The 15173-nt window shown below is 35.5% G+C and overlaps 1 protein-coding gene and 1 non-coding gene across 5 annotated transcripts in view; both read left to right on the plus strand.

Annotated features, from left to right (window-relative positions):
* RNASEH2B (ribonuclease H2 subunit B) overlaps positions 1-15173 on the plus strand; it is a 73763-nt gene that overhangs the window by 8937 nt on the left and 49653 nt on the right. For 3 of the 4 annotated variants that reach the window (XM_057707779.1, XM_057707777.1, XM_057707775.1), the window contains exon 2: positions 13531-13602. In XM_057707779.1, coding sequence (XP_057563762.1) covers positions 13531-13602 — 72 coding nt within the window. Of the gene's footprint in view, positions 1-13530; positions 13603-15173 lie in introns of those variants that run through there. The other variant, XM_057707778.1, reaches the window with a different exon arrangement.
* Positions 5823-5939, plus strand: LOC130836029 (U5 spliceosomal RNA). Its single transcript, XR_009049093.1, has one exon. It is a non-coding gene; the product is annotated as a U5 spliceosomal RNA (small nuclear RNA).

Genomic DNA, 15173 nt, shown 5'->3' on the forward strand with positions numbered 1-15173 from the left:
TGAGCTGCCAAGTTTAAAAACTAGTTGATTAATAATTTCTTATCAAGTGTACAACACCCCATACTATATACTCTGCAGATGAAAAATAATGTTACATTTTGGCTTGTATAATACTTCGCAAGTAACTTTTCAAAATTACTGAATGGTTAAGTCTATGCATTGATGATGTGCTGTGCACTCGTAATTTTTAAGCATTAAATGGCATAGATAATTGGGGGCAGCTGTGCACAGGATATTGTAATTGCTGATAGGAGATCAGTTTCCATTTTGTGCCATCGGTCACACTTGACTTTATCTGTTTTTATCACCAGATGTTTCTTGTACCTCACAACAAATTTCTCTCATCCTTCTTTTATCTATTTTTTGATCCTGTCTTTTTCTCTTTCTCACTTTCCTTAGCTCGCCCTCCTTTTCTTCCTTCTGCTGCACCCCTGGCAGTGTGGGGTACTGGCTGGATTGGAGCAGGGGCAGCTGATTAGAAAGAAGACTCTGAGGAGGACAGGACAGGAGGGGGACAGATTAGTTTGAGATGTTTGTGTCACAGAAGAACAGTTACACCAAGATAATTATTGTGCTTCAGAGCCTTCAGAGCCGTTTCCTGAGTTAAGAAGGATGGGACTTCAGATTAAGAGTTTCTCTAAAGCGTCATAGTTTAAAACATTTGTTGCCTGATTTAAATCTTGGCTCTCTATATAGTTGAATAGCTCTGTGACCTTAGGTTTCCTAACTTTAGGCAAATGTTTCGTTTCTTTTTTTTTTTTTAAGAACTTTTATTGAGATATAATTGACATAGCAAATTTTTCATCTAAAAATTGGAAATTAAAATAGTACCTAACTCATAGAGATATTACAAGGATTAAATGAGGATTTTATATATATATATATAAAATCTGGTGTATATATATCTCATATATATATATATAATGTTGTCTGCTATATAGTAAATGCTGCATACATATTAGCTATTATTTGTTATTTTACGTTCCCTGGACACAGTTGTCTCTTGTCATTGGTATGTTTTCTTTAAAGTTCAAATGTCAGAAAAGTAGCAATCAGTTTCCTTTCTGTTGAGTTATTTAGATTGGGATGGTAACAAATATTAAGTGGAAGATTTGCTGCTAGAGTTCATGGTGATCAGTGGGACATGAAATCGGATCTTTATAGAGAAGGTAGAGACCATGAAAAAACTGTATGGAATTGGTTAAGATGTAAGAAACTCAAGTGGCAGGGCTTGAGATAATTGGGAAGTTTAAGATATCACTGAATCTGAAATGGCCAAAAAGACTGAGTACCTGCTTCTGATTTGTCAGAATTTTTTGTTTTTGTAAAAATACTCTTTTAGCTAGCATGGCTTATGTCATCTCTTATGTAAGAGAAAACAGTCAAAAAAAAAAGAAAGTGTAAAGCTTACTCTTTAAAAAATATAATGTGAAGTCTTATTTTATTCAGCATGGTTTTATCAAGCATATGCCATGTGCCAGAAACTCTGCTGGGTACTTTATGTTAATTTTTGCACGTAAAATGCATTGTGTTCTGGCTTCTTAAAAAGAATATACAAGCATAATTTTACTGCACTTTGCTTTATTGCACTTTGCAGATACTGCATTTTTTTATAAATTGGTAGTTTGTAGCAACTCTACATGGGGTGAGTCTATTGGTGCCATTTCTCCAGCAGCACTTGTTCACGTCATGTCTCTGCGTCACATTTGGTAATTCATAGACTATTTCAGACTTTTTCATTATGATTGTATTTGTTATGTTGATCAGTGATTTTTTTTACATAAATTTGTTTATTTATTTATTGGCTGTGTTGGGTCTTTGATGCTGCACACGGGCTTTCTCTAGTTGCGGCAAGCGGGGGCTACTCTTCGTTGCGGTGCGCAGTCTCCTCATTGCAGTGGCTTCTCGTTGCAGAACAGGGGCTCTAGGCATGTGGGCTTCAGTAGTTGCAGCACAGGGGCTCAATAGTTGTGGCTCACAGGCTCTAGAGCGCAGGCTGAATAGTTGTGGCACATGGGCTTTAGCTGCTCCATGGCATGTGGGAATCTTCCCAGAGCAGGGCTCGAACCCATGTCCCCTGCATTTACAGGCAGTTTCTTAACCACTGCGCCACCTAGGAAGTCCCTGATAAGTGATCTTTGATGTTACTATTGCAAAAAGATTATGACTAGCTGAAAGATTAAATGATAACATTTTTTAGCAATAAAGTATTTTTAAATTAAGATGTACTTTTTAAAGGCATAATGCTATTTACACACGTAATAGACTACAGTATAGTATAAACATAACTTTTATGTGCACTGGGAAACCAGAAAATTTGTGTGCCTCACTTTATTGCAATATTTGCTTTATTGCGATATTCACTTTATTGCAGTGGTCTAGAACTGAAACCGCAGTATCTCCGGGTATGCCTGTACTGGTCCTAATTTAATTTCCTCTTAGTAAGCTAATTGTTAGGTCCTTTGGCAGTTCTGTACTTGGAGTTCTTGACTTCTTGATCTTAATATTCCCAACACATTCTTAATGTTTCCACGTAGTTAAGAGCAAGGAAACTGATTATTAATTGAGTGCTTATTGCATGTTCTAGGCACTTTCGCATTTATTTAAGCCTAACAAAAACCTGTAAAATAATTATTATGCCCATTTTGTAAATGAAATGTGAGGCATGAGAGGTTGAATATCTTGCCCAAGGTCACGTTGCTGAGTAAGATGAGGAGCTGGGAATGGATTATGGATTTGTCTGGCTTTAGATCTTGTGTTCTTTCTATGCTGACATGGTCAAAGAAATAGGTATCCATTAAAAATAGGCTTATAGAGGGAAACCCTTCTTTACACTTCTACCCCTACTTTTCTGATTCTTTCCCATTATTCTAAAAGCAGATTTTTTTCTTCCCTAATTAACTTAGCTATCCTTCAGCTGTGCTGAAGATGCAGGTAAAAGTTAGAAAAAAGATGGAGCTTCCAAGATTGGTGGGTGAGAAACTAGCCCATGGGATGACTCAGGATTTTCAAAATTTAAATGAGAAATTTTAAACTCTGTATCTTTGACAGAGCCTTTAGTTTATAGTAAGAAGCAATTTTGTGTGCTTAAGGCACACACACAAAATTATCAACTAAGGAATATATTAGAAGTATTATAGCAATATGAGTTATTTTTTCATACTAAACCTTCAAACTCTGGTGGGAGGAGATCCACCCCTCCATAAAAGCAACAAAAATATTGGCAAAGATGGCCAAAATCAACTTTTTCAGAACTCTTGAAATTAGCCAAAGGCTTCCAACAATATGAGTGTTTATTCAAGAAAAACTGCTGAATCTCATTGAGCAGAGTTTGTGGCATTGCAGCTTGAACTGCTCCCATCTCCCTTTGCTCAGGTCTACAGTAACCTTGAAAACCAGCAGGCTTTCAACCACTGGATGGGCATGCCTTGTTTGGAGTTCCTCAAAAAAAAGTCCCATTCCCAGAGCATTGTCCCTATTTGACCTGTCTTTCAGTTCCCTGGAAAAGCCATGTTCACAGGGCATTGTTGTCGTTTGACCTGACTGGAGCTTAGAACTTGCTCTGCAGGAAAACCCTGTCCCCAGGACCTTTGTCAAAAATAATCAGCAGCAGTTGACACTCAGCTGCTGAGGGGGTGATACCAGTTGGGGAAATAAGAACCTGGCCAAAAACTTAAAAGGAAGATACGGGAGTAAAGTCACCATAAAAGACTTCGAAGAGCTCTGTCATATTCCTGGGGAACTAGAGGGCTGTGCGCAGGAAGGACCTGAGAGGGCCTGATTCTCTTACCTGGGACTGACTTTGAGGCCCTAGGCAAGCAGTAAATAACAGCTAAGGCAGAAGTTTAAATCGCCTGAGTGTTAAAGGCATTCTCCAACACACATGCAGATCCCCTCAGCAAATGTTGGGAGACTTTTTGGTTCAAAACATTTGAGGAGATCTCAGGCCAGTCATTAGCTAATGCTAAACTAATGGAGACGTCGGTGGTTTCACACTGCAGGGAACAGAGACTACAGGATTAGTCCAGAAAAGTCACTAAACAAATTGTAACAACTGCAATGATGACCAAAAGCAGCAACAACAATAAATCTTGGAGAGTTAGGAAAAGGGAGTCTGATTTCTAGAATTGTCACATTTATTGTTACATTATCTAAAATGTCCAGTTTTCAATAAAAAGATATGAGACACATGAAGATACAAGAAAGTATGCCTCATATACAGGAGAAAAGAGTAATCAATAGAAACTGTATACTCAAAGAACTAAAGCAAACTATGTATAAAGAATTAAAAGAAAATATGACAATGAAATCTCGCAAAATAGAATATATCCATAAAGAGAGACAGAAATTATAAAATAACATATAAATTCTGGAGTTGAAAAGTACAGTGACTGAAAAGAAAATTTCATTAGCAGGCTCAAAAGCAGATTTGAGCTGGAAGAGGAAAGAAACAGCAAACTTGAAGATAGATCAATTGAGATAATCCAGTCTGAGGAACAGAAAGAAAAAAGAATTGAGAAAATCGAGCAGTCTTAGAGACCTGTAGTACACCATCAAGCATATTAAAAAAAAAAAAAAGTTTATAATGGGAGTCCCAGAGGAGGAGAGAAAGAGAAAGAGGGAAAAAGAATATCTAAATAATTAATGGTGAAACACTTCTCAAATCTGATGACAAATTATCTACAAATTCAAGAAGCTCAGTGAACTTCAAGGGAATAAACTAAAGGAGATCCACACTTACATCATAATCAAACTGTCAAAAGATAGATGCAAAGAGAGAATCTTGAAAGCATCAAGAGAAGAGTGACATCAAATACAGGGAGCCTCAGTAAGATTAACAGCTGGCTTCTCATTAGAAACCACAGAGGTTGGAAGTTAGTGGGATGACATATTCAAGATGCTGAAAGAAAAACTCTCAACCAAGGGTTCTGTATTTGACAAAACCATCCTTCAAAACTGAAGGAGAAACTAAGGCATTCCTAGATAAAGAAAAACTGAGAGAATTCACCACTAACTGACCTGACCCCTGAAAATCATAAAGGGAGTCCTTCAGATTAAAAGGAAAAGGCACTGGATGGTAACTTGAATCTGCGTGAAGACTGTAGATCACTGGTAGAGATAAATACACAGATAAATATAAAAGGCAGTACAAATGTATTTTTGTTTGCAACTCTTTTCTCTTGCTGATTTAAAATATGGCCTCATGAGGCAATAATTATAAAACTGTTGATGAGCTTATATAAAGGTGTAATTCATATGATAATAATGGTACAAAGGAGAGGGAAGGAAAATAATACATTGCAGGGAAATTTCTTTATGATATTGAAATTTTCAAGTTAGTATTAATCTGAACTACTTTCTTATAAGTTAAGATGCTCATTGTAATTCCCAGGAGAACCACTAAGAAAATAACTCCCCCTAAAATATAGTAAAAGAAATGACAAGGGAATTAAAACCATATGCTAGAAAATACCTATTTAACAGGAAAGAAGTCAGTAATAGAGGAAAAGAGGAACAAAAACATTGTGACATATAGAAAACAAAGAGTTAAATGGCAGATGTAAATCTTACCTTATCAGTAATTACATGAAATGTAAATGCATTAAACATTCCTATTAAAAGGTAGAAATTGACAGAATGGGGAGGGGAGGAACATGATCCAACAGCTCTGTGCTGTCTACAGGTTACACACTTCAGAGTCAAAGACACAAATAGGTTGAAAATAAATGGATGGAAAAAGATGCACCATGCAGACAGTAACGAAGGGAGAGCTGAAGTGGCTATACTACTATCAGATGAAACAGACTTTAAAAATTGTCCTGGGGCTCTGGTTTCTCTTCAGATCGTATAAATCTTTTGCCTTTTACTAAAGATTTCCGTGGAGAGGAACAATTCTGAGTGTTTACCCAATTTTTTGAGGCCTTGTTGTATGCAAGGCTCATTAAAAAAAAAAATTGTCACGGGGATACATTATAATGATAATTAGGAAGTTTTAACAATTATAAACATATGCACCTAATGATGGAGCCCCAAAATGCATGAACCCAAAACTGACAGAATTGAAGGGTAATGTGGAAAATTGAACAACAATAGTGGGAGATTGCAATAACCCATTTCAGCATAGATGAAACAACTAGAAGGAAGATCATCAAGGAAATAGAAGACTTGACCAGCTCTATAAACCAACAAGACCTAGGAGACATCTATAGAACACTCTACTTGACAACAACATTCTCCGGAACAGACCATGTTCTGGGCCATAAAACGAACCTCAGTAAATTTAAAAGGACTGAAATCATACAACATATGCTTTCTAAAAATAGTAAATGAAAATAGGCAATTAATTGTAGAAAATTTGGGGAATTCACAAATATGTGGAAATTTTAAGCAGCATACTCCTAAATAATAAATGGATCAAGGGAGAAATTACAAATGAAACTAGAAAGTACTTTGAAATAAAAGAAAATGAAACAGTAACATAAGGAATGCATCTAAAGCAGTGTTCAGTGCAAAATATATAGCTGTACATGCCTATATTAAAAAAGAAGAAAGATCTCAAATCAATAACCTAATCTTTCATCTTAAATAATTAGAAAAAGGAGAACAAACTGAACCCAAAGCAACAGAGGGGAAGAAATAAAGATTAGAGAAAAAGTAGAGAAAAACAACACAGAGAAAAATCAATGAAATGAAAGGTGGCCATTTTGAAAAGATCAACAGAATTGGCAGATCTTTAGCTAGACTGACCAAGAGAAAGAAAACTCAAATTACTTAAATCAGGAATGAAAGGAGTTACATTATTACTGATCTTATAGAAGTAGTCAGTGAAAAAGGAACATCAGAGAATACTATGAACAACTGTATGCCAACAAAGTAGATATTTAGATGAAATGGACAAATCCCTAGAAAGGCATAAACTACAAAAATGGACTCAAGAAGAAACAGACAATCTGAACAGACTTATAGCAGGTAAAGAGATTAGATTAAGAAATTTAAACTATTCCACAGAAAAAAGCCCAATCCCAGATAGCTTCATGGGCAAAATCTTCTAAACCCTGAACAAATTAATACCAATTTTTCACAAGCTTTTCCCAAAAAATGGAAAAAGAGAGACTATTTCCCAAGTCATTCTGTGAGGCCAATATTACCCTCTTACCAAAACCAGACAAAGATGTCATAAGAGAAGAAAATTACAGACCATATTCCTTCTGAACATAGATGCAAAAATCCTCAGAGATTAACAGACCAAATCCAGGAGTATGTAAAAAGGATTCTACACCACGACGAAGTGGAGTTTGTCCTAGGAATACAAGGTTGGTTCAACGTACCAAAATCAATCAATGTAACATATTGTACTATTTCAGTAAAATAAAGGCCCCAGACCACATAATCATCTCAATAGCCACGGAAAAAGCATTCGAGAAAATACTTTCTCATGATAACAACACTCAAAAAATTAGGAATAGGAAACTTTCTCAATCTGTTAAAGGGCATCTATAAAAACCCACAGCTGACATCATGCTAACATATTTCATATTGTTTTAATGTATCGAAATAAAAATATTTTAGATATATACATTGGGTTAAATAAGATACATCACTGAAAATTTATTTTACATATTTTTAATGTGGCTCCTAGAAAATTTTTAATTACATGTGTGGCTCGTATTTATGGGATGCATTTTACTTCTGTTTGACAATCCAGTTCTGGACACAGGGCCTCTAGGTTCTGGCAGATCTGAGTCTTACTTCCTGCCCTGTAGGACTGGATAGTTGAGATATGAGGGCAGAGGACTGAGGGACTGGGGTGGAGAAGAAGCAGACAGGGGAAAAGGAAGGGGTATATTAAATGCAGTCTTTCTGTGAGCACAGGGGCTTTGTTTTATTCACAGCTATATCCTCAGTGCCTAGAACAGTAAAATTGGTAATAGAATCAGTTTCAGTAAGAGGATAGTGTTTATTACTAAATGGTTATTTATTCACATCTGATATTTGCTGTAGGTAGCTAGACTCTAGAAAATGGAAGTGCAGTTTAGTGGGCACAGATGTGGCATTTGATAATCATCCAACCGTGAGATGAGCGTACGGAAGCCTTGGAGGACTAAAGGGAACCAGGCAATGGGAGTGGCCATTTAACAAAATGTTGCTGGGTGTTTTGATAGTGCAAGGCAAAATCTTTGACTAACCTTTTCTTTTTTTGTTTTTCATATTTAGGGAAAATATATCTGATGTAAAATTACCTGATTTCCAAATATTGGCACCTAATTCAAATTTTTTAAAATGTGCATATCAAACAAAACCCACCTGTGCACTGGATTTGGCCCAGAAGCCAACTGAATATTTACCTCGTAAAGTGAATACATACTTCCTTTGACTCCTTAGGAATCAAAATAAAGAACTCAACCAATGCTACACACAGGAAGCCTTCCCAGACCTCCTTATCTGTGTTATACCCTCTATCATAAAGTCTCATAATCCATGTATTTCTTCTCAGCAGTGGTTACATTTGCAGCCTACATTTGTGTAATTATTTGATTAAAGATAGGTCTCTTCCATGGGACATCCAAAAGCTCCCCGTGGGTGGGGACCGGGTCTGTTTTTACTAATCAGTAATTAACAAATGAATGAGTGAACTGGGCAGGAGAGGTGAATTTTGAAATGCATTCTATAATTAAAGAGTATAGCATCTCACTTGGAATTCTGTGTTGAAAGATTGAGTCCAACAGCTAGTTGTTTTGTCAGCTTTATATGAGAAAAGATGACTTTTCTTCCCTACTACACAAGGAATATCTACTACTACTACTACGTGGACATTTCAGTGTTATGTACACTAATATATCGTAAAGCATGTTTCAGAGAACACTGGCATTTGCAACAGAACACATTAATGTCAGTATTTATTTGTACTTAGTAATTCCAAAGTTCTTATGGTTTGACATTTTAGGCTATAGCTAATCCTCTGGATTTACTGCTCTTCCTGGGAAAAATGGAAACAATGCTTCCCTTGAATAGTTATTAAAAATATCTTTTTTAGATTTTGGATATTTGTAAGGTTTGATTATTTTAAGCTCTGGAGGAATGGGAACGCTGGGAGAACTGGCAAGGATCACTAGAATCAAAGTTTTCTATTGAAAAAAACAAAAAACAAAAATCATAATAATTTGCCAAGTTAAAGCTGAAAGATTGACTGTCGTACCGAAGTAAAATAAAGGCTGTATTGCTGAAAAAGAGAGGTCATCTTTTCTATGCTTTGAGACATAAGGAAGAAATGTTATGCTGGGAAAGTGAGAAACAGCAGGCAGGGAAAGGAGAGAAGACCACAACCTGTTTTAGTTTTGTGAAGAAGTTTTTAAGAGTGCTAAACTTTATCCTTTACATTTTTGTAAGTTGCAGAAAGGAAAGTCTTAGAAGATTTCTTAAAATTGAATCTGTATGGTTGTATTTATATAACATTCTCAAAATGACAGCATTTTAGAGATGGAGAACAGATTGCTGGTTGCCAGGGGTTAGAGATGGGGCAGAGGGTTCTATCAGTTTTTGCTTTATGTGTCTGGAAGCTCTGTGTGTGTGATCATAAACATTTAGGGTTATTTCCTCCTGACCCTTCTATCATTATGAAATGACCTTCTTTATCCCTGGAAATATCCTTTGTCTGTTATTAACAGAGCCATTGCATCTTTCCTTTAATTAGTGTTAACATGATAAGCACACTCTATCTTCTTCCTTTTACTTTTAATCTACTTGATATTTATATATAAATTGTTTCTTATAGGGAGCATATAATTTTATCATACTTGTTTATCTAGTCTGACAATTTTTTTTAACTGGAATGTTCAGTCCATTTACACTGAATGTGATTATTGATATGGTTAGGTTTAAGTCTGTCAATTTTACTATTTGTTTTCATTTCTCATCTGTTCTTTGTACTTCTTATACTCCCTTTCTGCCTTCTTTTGAATTGAGTGCTTTTTTATGATTCTACTTCATCTCCTTTGTTGTCTTATTAGTGACAGTATTTTGATTTGTTTTGTTTTGTAATTTTACTGGCTGCTTTAGGGTCTACTGTACATATAGTTAAATGATTACATCTACCTTCAAGTGATATAACACCACTCCACATATAGCATAAGAAACTTACAATGATATGTTTTTCATTTCTCCCTTCTTGGCCTTTATGCTGTTGTTGTCATATATTTTATTTATGTATATGTTATAAACCCTGCACTAGATTGTTATTTTTGTTTAGTCAGTAATCTTTAAAGAGATTTAAATAATAAGAAAATTTCTTTACCCCTGCAGTCACCATTATCAGTGCTCCTCATTCCTTTGTTTAGATTCATATTTTCATGGGGTTTCATATTCCTTCTAGCAGAAGAGCTTCCTTTAGCATTCCTTTAGTACCCTGGTGATTATTTCTTTAAGCCCTTGTATGTCTGAAAGAGTCTATTGACACCTTCACTTTTCTAGGGTATTTTCTCTGGGTTCATCATGTGTTCTTTTAATATTTTAAAGATGTTTCTCCATTGTCTTCTGGCTTGCATTGTTTCCAGCAAGAAATTTGCTATCATTTTTAGCTTTGTGTTTCAGTACATAATGTCATTTTTTCCTCTTTGCTTTTAAGATATTTTCTTTATTACCGGTTTTGAACTATTGATTCTGATGAGTAATTTTATTCCTGTTTCTTGTTATTTGGGTTTATTGCACTTCTTGGATGTGTGGGTTTATCATTTTCATCAAATTCTAAAATATTCTGCCATACTTTCTTCAAATATTTCTTCTGTTTCCCCCCTGTTCTCTTTCAGGAGTTCTAATTGCATATATTATTAGGATGCTTGAAGTTGTCCCACAGTTTGCTGATACTGTATTTAATTTTTAATTCTTTTTTTCTTTGTGTTTTCATTTTAGATAGTTTCTATTGCTGTGTCTTCAAATTTTCTTCTGCCATTAATGTTTTCTTCTACCATTAATTGCATCTGGTGTATATTTTATCTCAACTTGGGTCTTTTTAAAAAATCTTCTGTGTCTCTACTTAACTTTTTGTATATGAGGAATACTGTGTTTAATCCTTTTGTGTCTTCATTTTAACATGTGTGTCTAACATCAATACCCCCTCTCAATAATTGATTTCTTTATTTTTCTCATTATAGGTCATATTTTTTTGCTCCTTTGAATGCCTAGTAATATTTGATTAGACACCAGACATTGTGAATTTTACCTTTTTGGCAGATGAATATTTTTGTATTCCTGTAAATACTCTTGAGCTTTACTCTGGGATGCAGCGGAGGTACTTGGAAACAGTTTGATTCTTTTAGGTCTTGCTTTTTAAAATTAGTTTGGTGGGACTGGAGCAACATTTAGTCTAGGGCTGTTTGTCCCCTCCTGCTGAGGCAAGACCCGTTGGAGTACTGTACCCAGTGTCCTCTCAATTATGAGATTTTCCAGTCTGCCTGGGAATAGGCCCAATCCAGGGCCCTGGTGAATGTGCGGTACTATTCCCTCTAATCTGTTCAGCTGGTTTTTCTCCTACCCTTTGTTAGTTTCATCACGTGCATGCACTGGTCAGCACTCTGTTGAATACTCTACTCAAGCAGTACTCTTTTAGATCTCTGGGGTTTTCTCTCTTTGTAGCTCGCTCCTTTCCTGTATGCTGACCTGTGAACTCTAGCCATGGTGTCTTGAGAACTCTCCGCTCCATCTCTTCAACTCAGGGGGTCAGCCAGGCTTCACCTGGATTCTCCCATTCTGCACCGTGGTCTGGAACCTCTCTCAAGGCAGTAAGCTGGGGCGATCACAGGGCTCACCTCATTTGTTTTCCATCTCTCAGATAACTGTCCTGTGTGGCTCAGCCTCAGTGTATTGAAAATAGTTGTTTTGCATATTTTGTCTTTTTTATTTTTGTTTTTTGGTTGTTAAATTGGGTTTCTGTTATTACATTTGGTTGCAAGTGAAAATCTCAAAATTAGGAGTTTTTTGTTTATCTATTTAATGTCACTATTGAGAAAAAAGTTATACCATTTATAAGTAAGCCAGTTTCTAAACATGCTTGCTGTATTTCAGTTTATGAAGATCTAAAGTGAGAAAAAGGAAGTGGGGCTGTAGAAAATAAAAGTGACTATAAGTTCCCTTCCTTCCCCAGAGCTTTCTGATTTACTCTTTGGTAGGTTGTTGCTCTGCTCCCGTATTAATCAGAGTCCCTTGGTTCCTTTTGGAGAGCGATTCTTTAAATGGGTTTAAATATGCCATTCAAAATGTATGAGGGTGTTATAAATAAAATTGTCATAGTCTTTATGTTTTAATCTACATGATTTAAACTTTGACATTGAAATACTGTGGAGGAAATATAATGAGAGGACTTAACTCACCACTTGTTAAAGTGTATTTTAAAGCTACAGTAATTAAAATATTAAAGTATTAATGCTAATATAGCCACAGATTCGTGGGTCAAAGTACATAAACAGACTCATAAATGTGTTTTAAACGTTTAGCGTAGGTTATTCAGTAGATGGTGTGGAGATAACTGGACAGCTCATTGCAAAAAAATTAAAGTTGCATATCTCCTTGCCATATCTTAACAGAGGTGGGCTCCAAATAGGTTAGGTATAATCTTAAAGTATTAGAAGAAAATATGGGCAATTCACAGAATCTTGAGGAAGAGAAGGCCTTTCTAAGTATGACACAAAAGGTACAACCATGATGGAAAATATTGATGAGATTATACAAAGATTTTATATCTCCAGATGGCAAAATAATCATTAAAAACAGGGAGTTTCCTGGTTGCCTAGTGGTTAGGATTCGGGGCTTTCACTGCCGTGGCCCAGGTTCAGTCTCGGGTCTGGGAACTGAGATCTCACAAGCCACACAGTGTGGCACCCCTCCCCCGCCTTGTTAAAAACAGAGTTGATATCCTTACTGCAGGATGTCAACAGAGACTCCTAATAAGGTAGGAAAAGAAAGATGAATGCCCTACTAGAAAAATGGGCCGAGGACATGAGTAGCTAATCCTAATCAGGGGCAATAAACATAAATGCCCAGTACATGTTTATTTTTAAAATGTTCTATTTCATAATAGTAGTAACAATAAAAAGCAATAATAGTAATGAGCTATCATTTATTATGTTTCTGTTTGTCTGAATATAAGGACTTCCATCAAATTAGCTAATTTAATCCTTTGAAAGGCAAGTGTACGTGTTATCGTCATCATTTTGTAAATGTGACAGCTGAGGCAGGACGTGAGGAAGCTTGCCTGGGCTGCCGAAGCTGTCAAGTGGTGGGGCCAAGGTTTAACCCAGGCCATCTGAGTCCTGCTCCTCACCACTACTCAAAGAAATAAATTAAAACTACCTTAAATTCCATGGCACTTTACAACGAAATTTATAATTTGCACAAGACCATACCATTTATAAGCAATAGAATAGAGCTAAAATTTTTAGAAAGAAAAAATCATAAAAATAGAAGAAAAAGAGTGAAGTAAGTAAAGTGAGCAACAAAGCAAATGTCTTTTAATTTTACAAAATCACCATTTATTTGCAGAATATTTAAAAGATGCTTCAAAGAAGCCGAAAAGTGGGCTTATGGTTGTAAAACTGGCTAACCCGTGTTCAGGTAAGCACTCCTCCCCTCCCCTCTCCTCTGATAACAGTAACCTGAACATTTTTAAAACGTTGGCTGAAAAGTGTGTATGTTTATTTGTCTTTGCATGTGTGTTCTTCCTGAATAGCTTTTAAAGTTAGGATAGCATTACCTGGTGACAAAAGCAGGTTAATGACATAACCAGTCTTTTAAGATAATTAACTCGACCTAAACATTTTTTTATTTCTTCTTAATTTTAATCCATAGAACTGTTTATTCATCAGAAATGATGGCAAAACAAACAAGCAAAAAACATTGCATCTTTGATTTCTCTCTGAAAACAGATTAATCTTCCTTGGTCTTTTAAAGCCAGCTTTTCTTAAAGTAGTTATCCAATATTACCCTCCATTTTTACTCATTTTATGTTATAAAGTAAAATAAATAGCCAGAGTTTAAAAAAAAAAAAAAAAAAAGGAAGGCTTTTACTGGACATGCCAAGATTTTGAATAGTTTCATTTTTAGCTGTACTTTCCTTATTTTGTTCAGACTGAAAAGTAGTATATATATATTTCCCTGTCAAGGGGTGATTTTTTTGCATTAAAAGTATTGTATTTTGAGGAGATACATATTTTATCAGGAATAATTTTAACTTTATATTCAGTGTCTTTTGCTTTGTCTTGTAATTTTTAGGCAAAAATATTAAAATGTACTCTAAGTATATAGTAATATTGGTGATATTATTTATCTCTGTGTGGAATTGTTTCTCCGTTAGTTTATTTTATAAGATTTATAAGTTATTATTAATTGCATAAGGTTTTGAGTAGATACCTGATATTTAGCAAATTAGAGCATCCTCTTGGTGACTGTCATACTGAATTGTGAAAGCAAGAGAAATCCAATGGGCAGTGCCGTGTTGTTATTGTTGTTGGAAAGACACAAAAATAAAAGCGACAAAAGAGGCAAAAATTCCAGCTTCCTCCAGTTTTCTTTTCCTCAAAACGAAATTGAGTGTGATTGTTCAGTTATCTTATTTGGAACCCCTTGGTATGTGTAAGACTAAGATGAGGTGAGAAATGTTTTTTCAAGAGAAGTTTTAGGTAGCAGTAAAGCATTTAACAAAACTAAGATACAAAAAAAGTCAGGCTTCTTATAAAATTCATTTCATCTAAATGTCTGTGGACAACATTTTGCTGTTACCAACTATGGAAAAATAAAGGCTAACCTTTGCCCGAGCACTTACTAATGTGCTGTGTTAGGAGCTTCACGTGTACATATTCTATTTAATCCTTGTAAAAACCTTCTGAGGTAGGTTCAGTATTGCTCCCATTTTACAGATATGGAAACAGAGGTACAGAAAGGATTATACAGCTTCCCCAAGGGCACACGCCTAGCATGTAGTTGAGATAGATTCAAACTCAGGGTCCTTAATTGTGCTACATTTAGAAAAAAAAATCCATGCATTAAAGGGATTCATGCAGATGTGCAGTCCTCATCACCCCCTTCTAACCTGTTTTTTTTTTTTTTTTTTTTTTTTTTGGTGTTTCAAGAAAGAAAGGGAAATTTGCATCCAGTTGGGTGTGGCTTTCCTCACTCCTCATGGCTTA

This window comes from Hippopotamus amphibius, chromosome 14 (assembly GCF_030028045.1).
Source record: "Hippopotamus amphibius kiboko isolate mHipAmp2 chromosome 14, mHipAmp2.hap2, whole genome shotgun sequence".
Lineage (NCBI taxonomy): Eukaryota > Metazoa > Chordata > Mammalia > Artiodactyla > Hippopotamidae > Hippopotamus > Hippopotamus amphibius.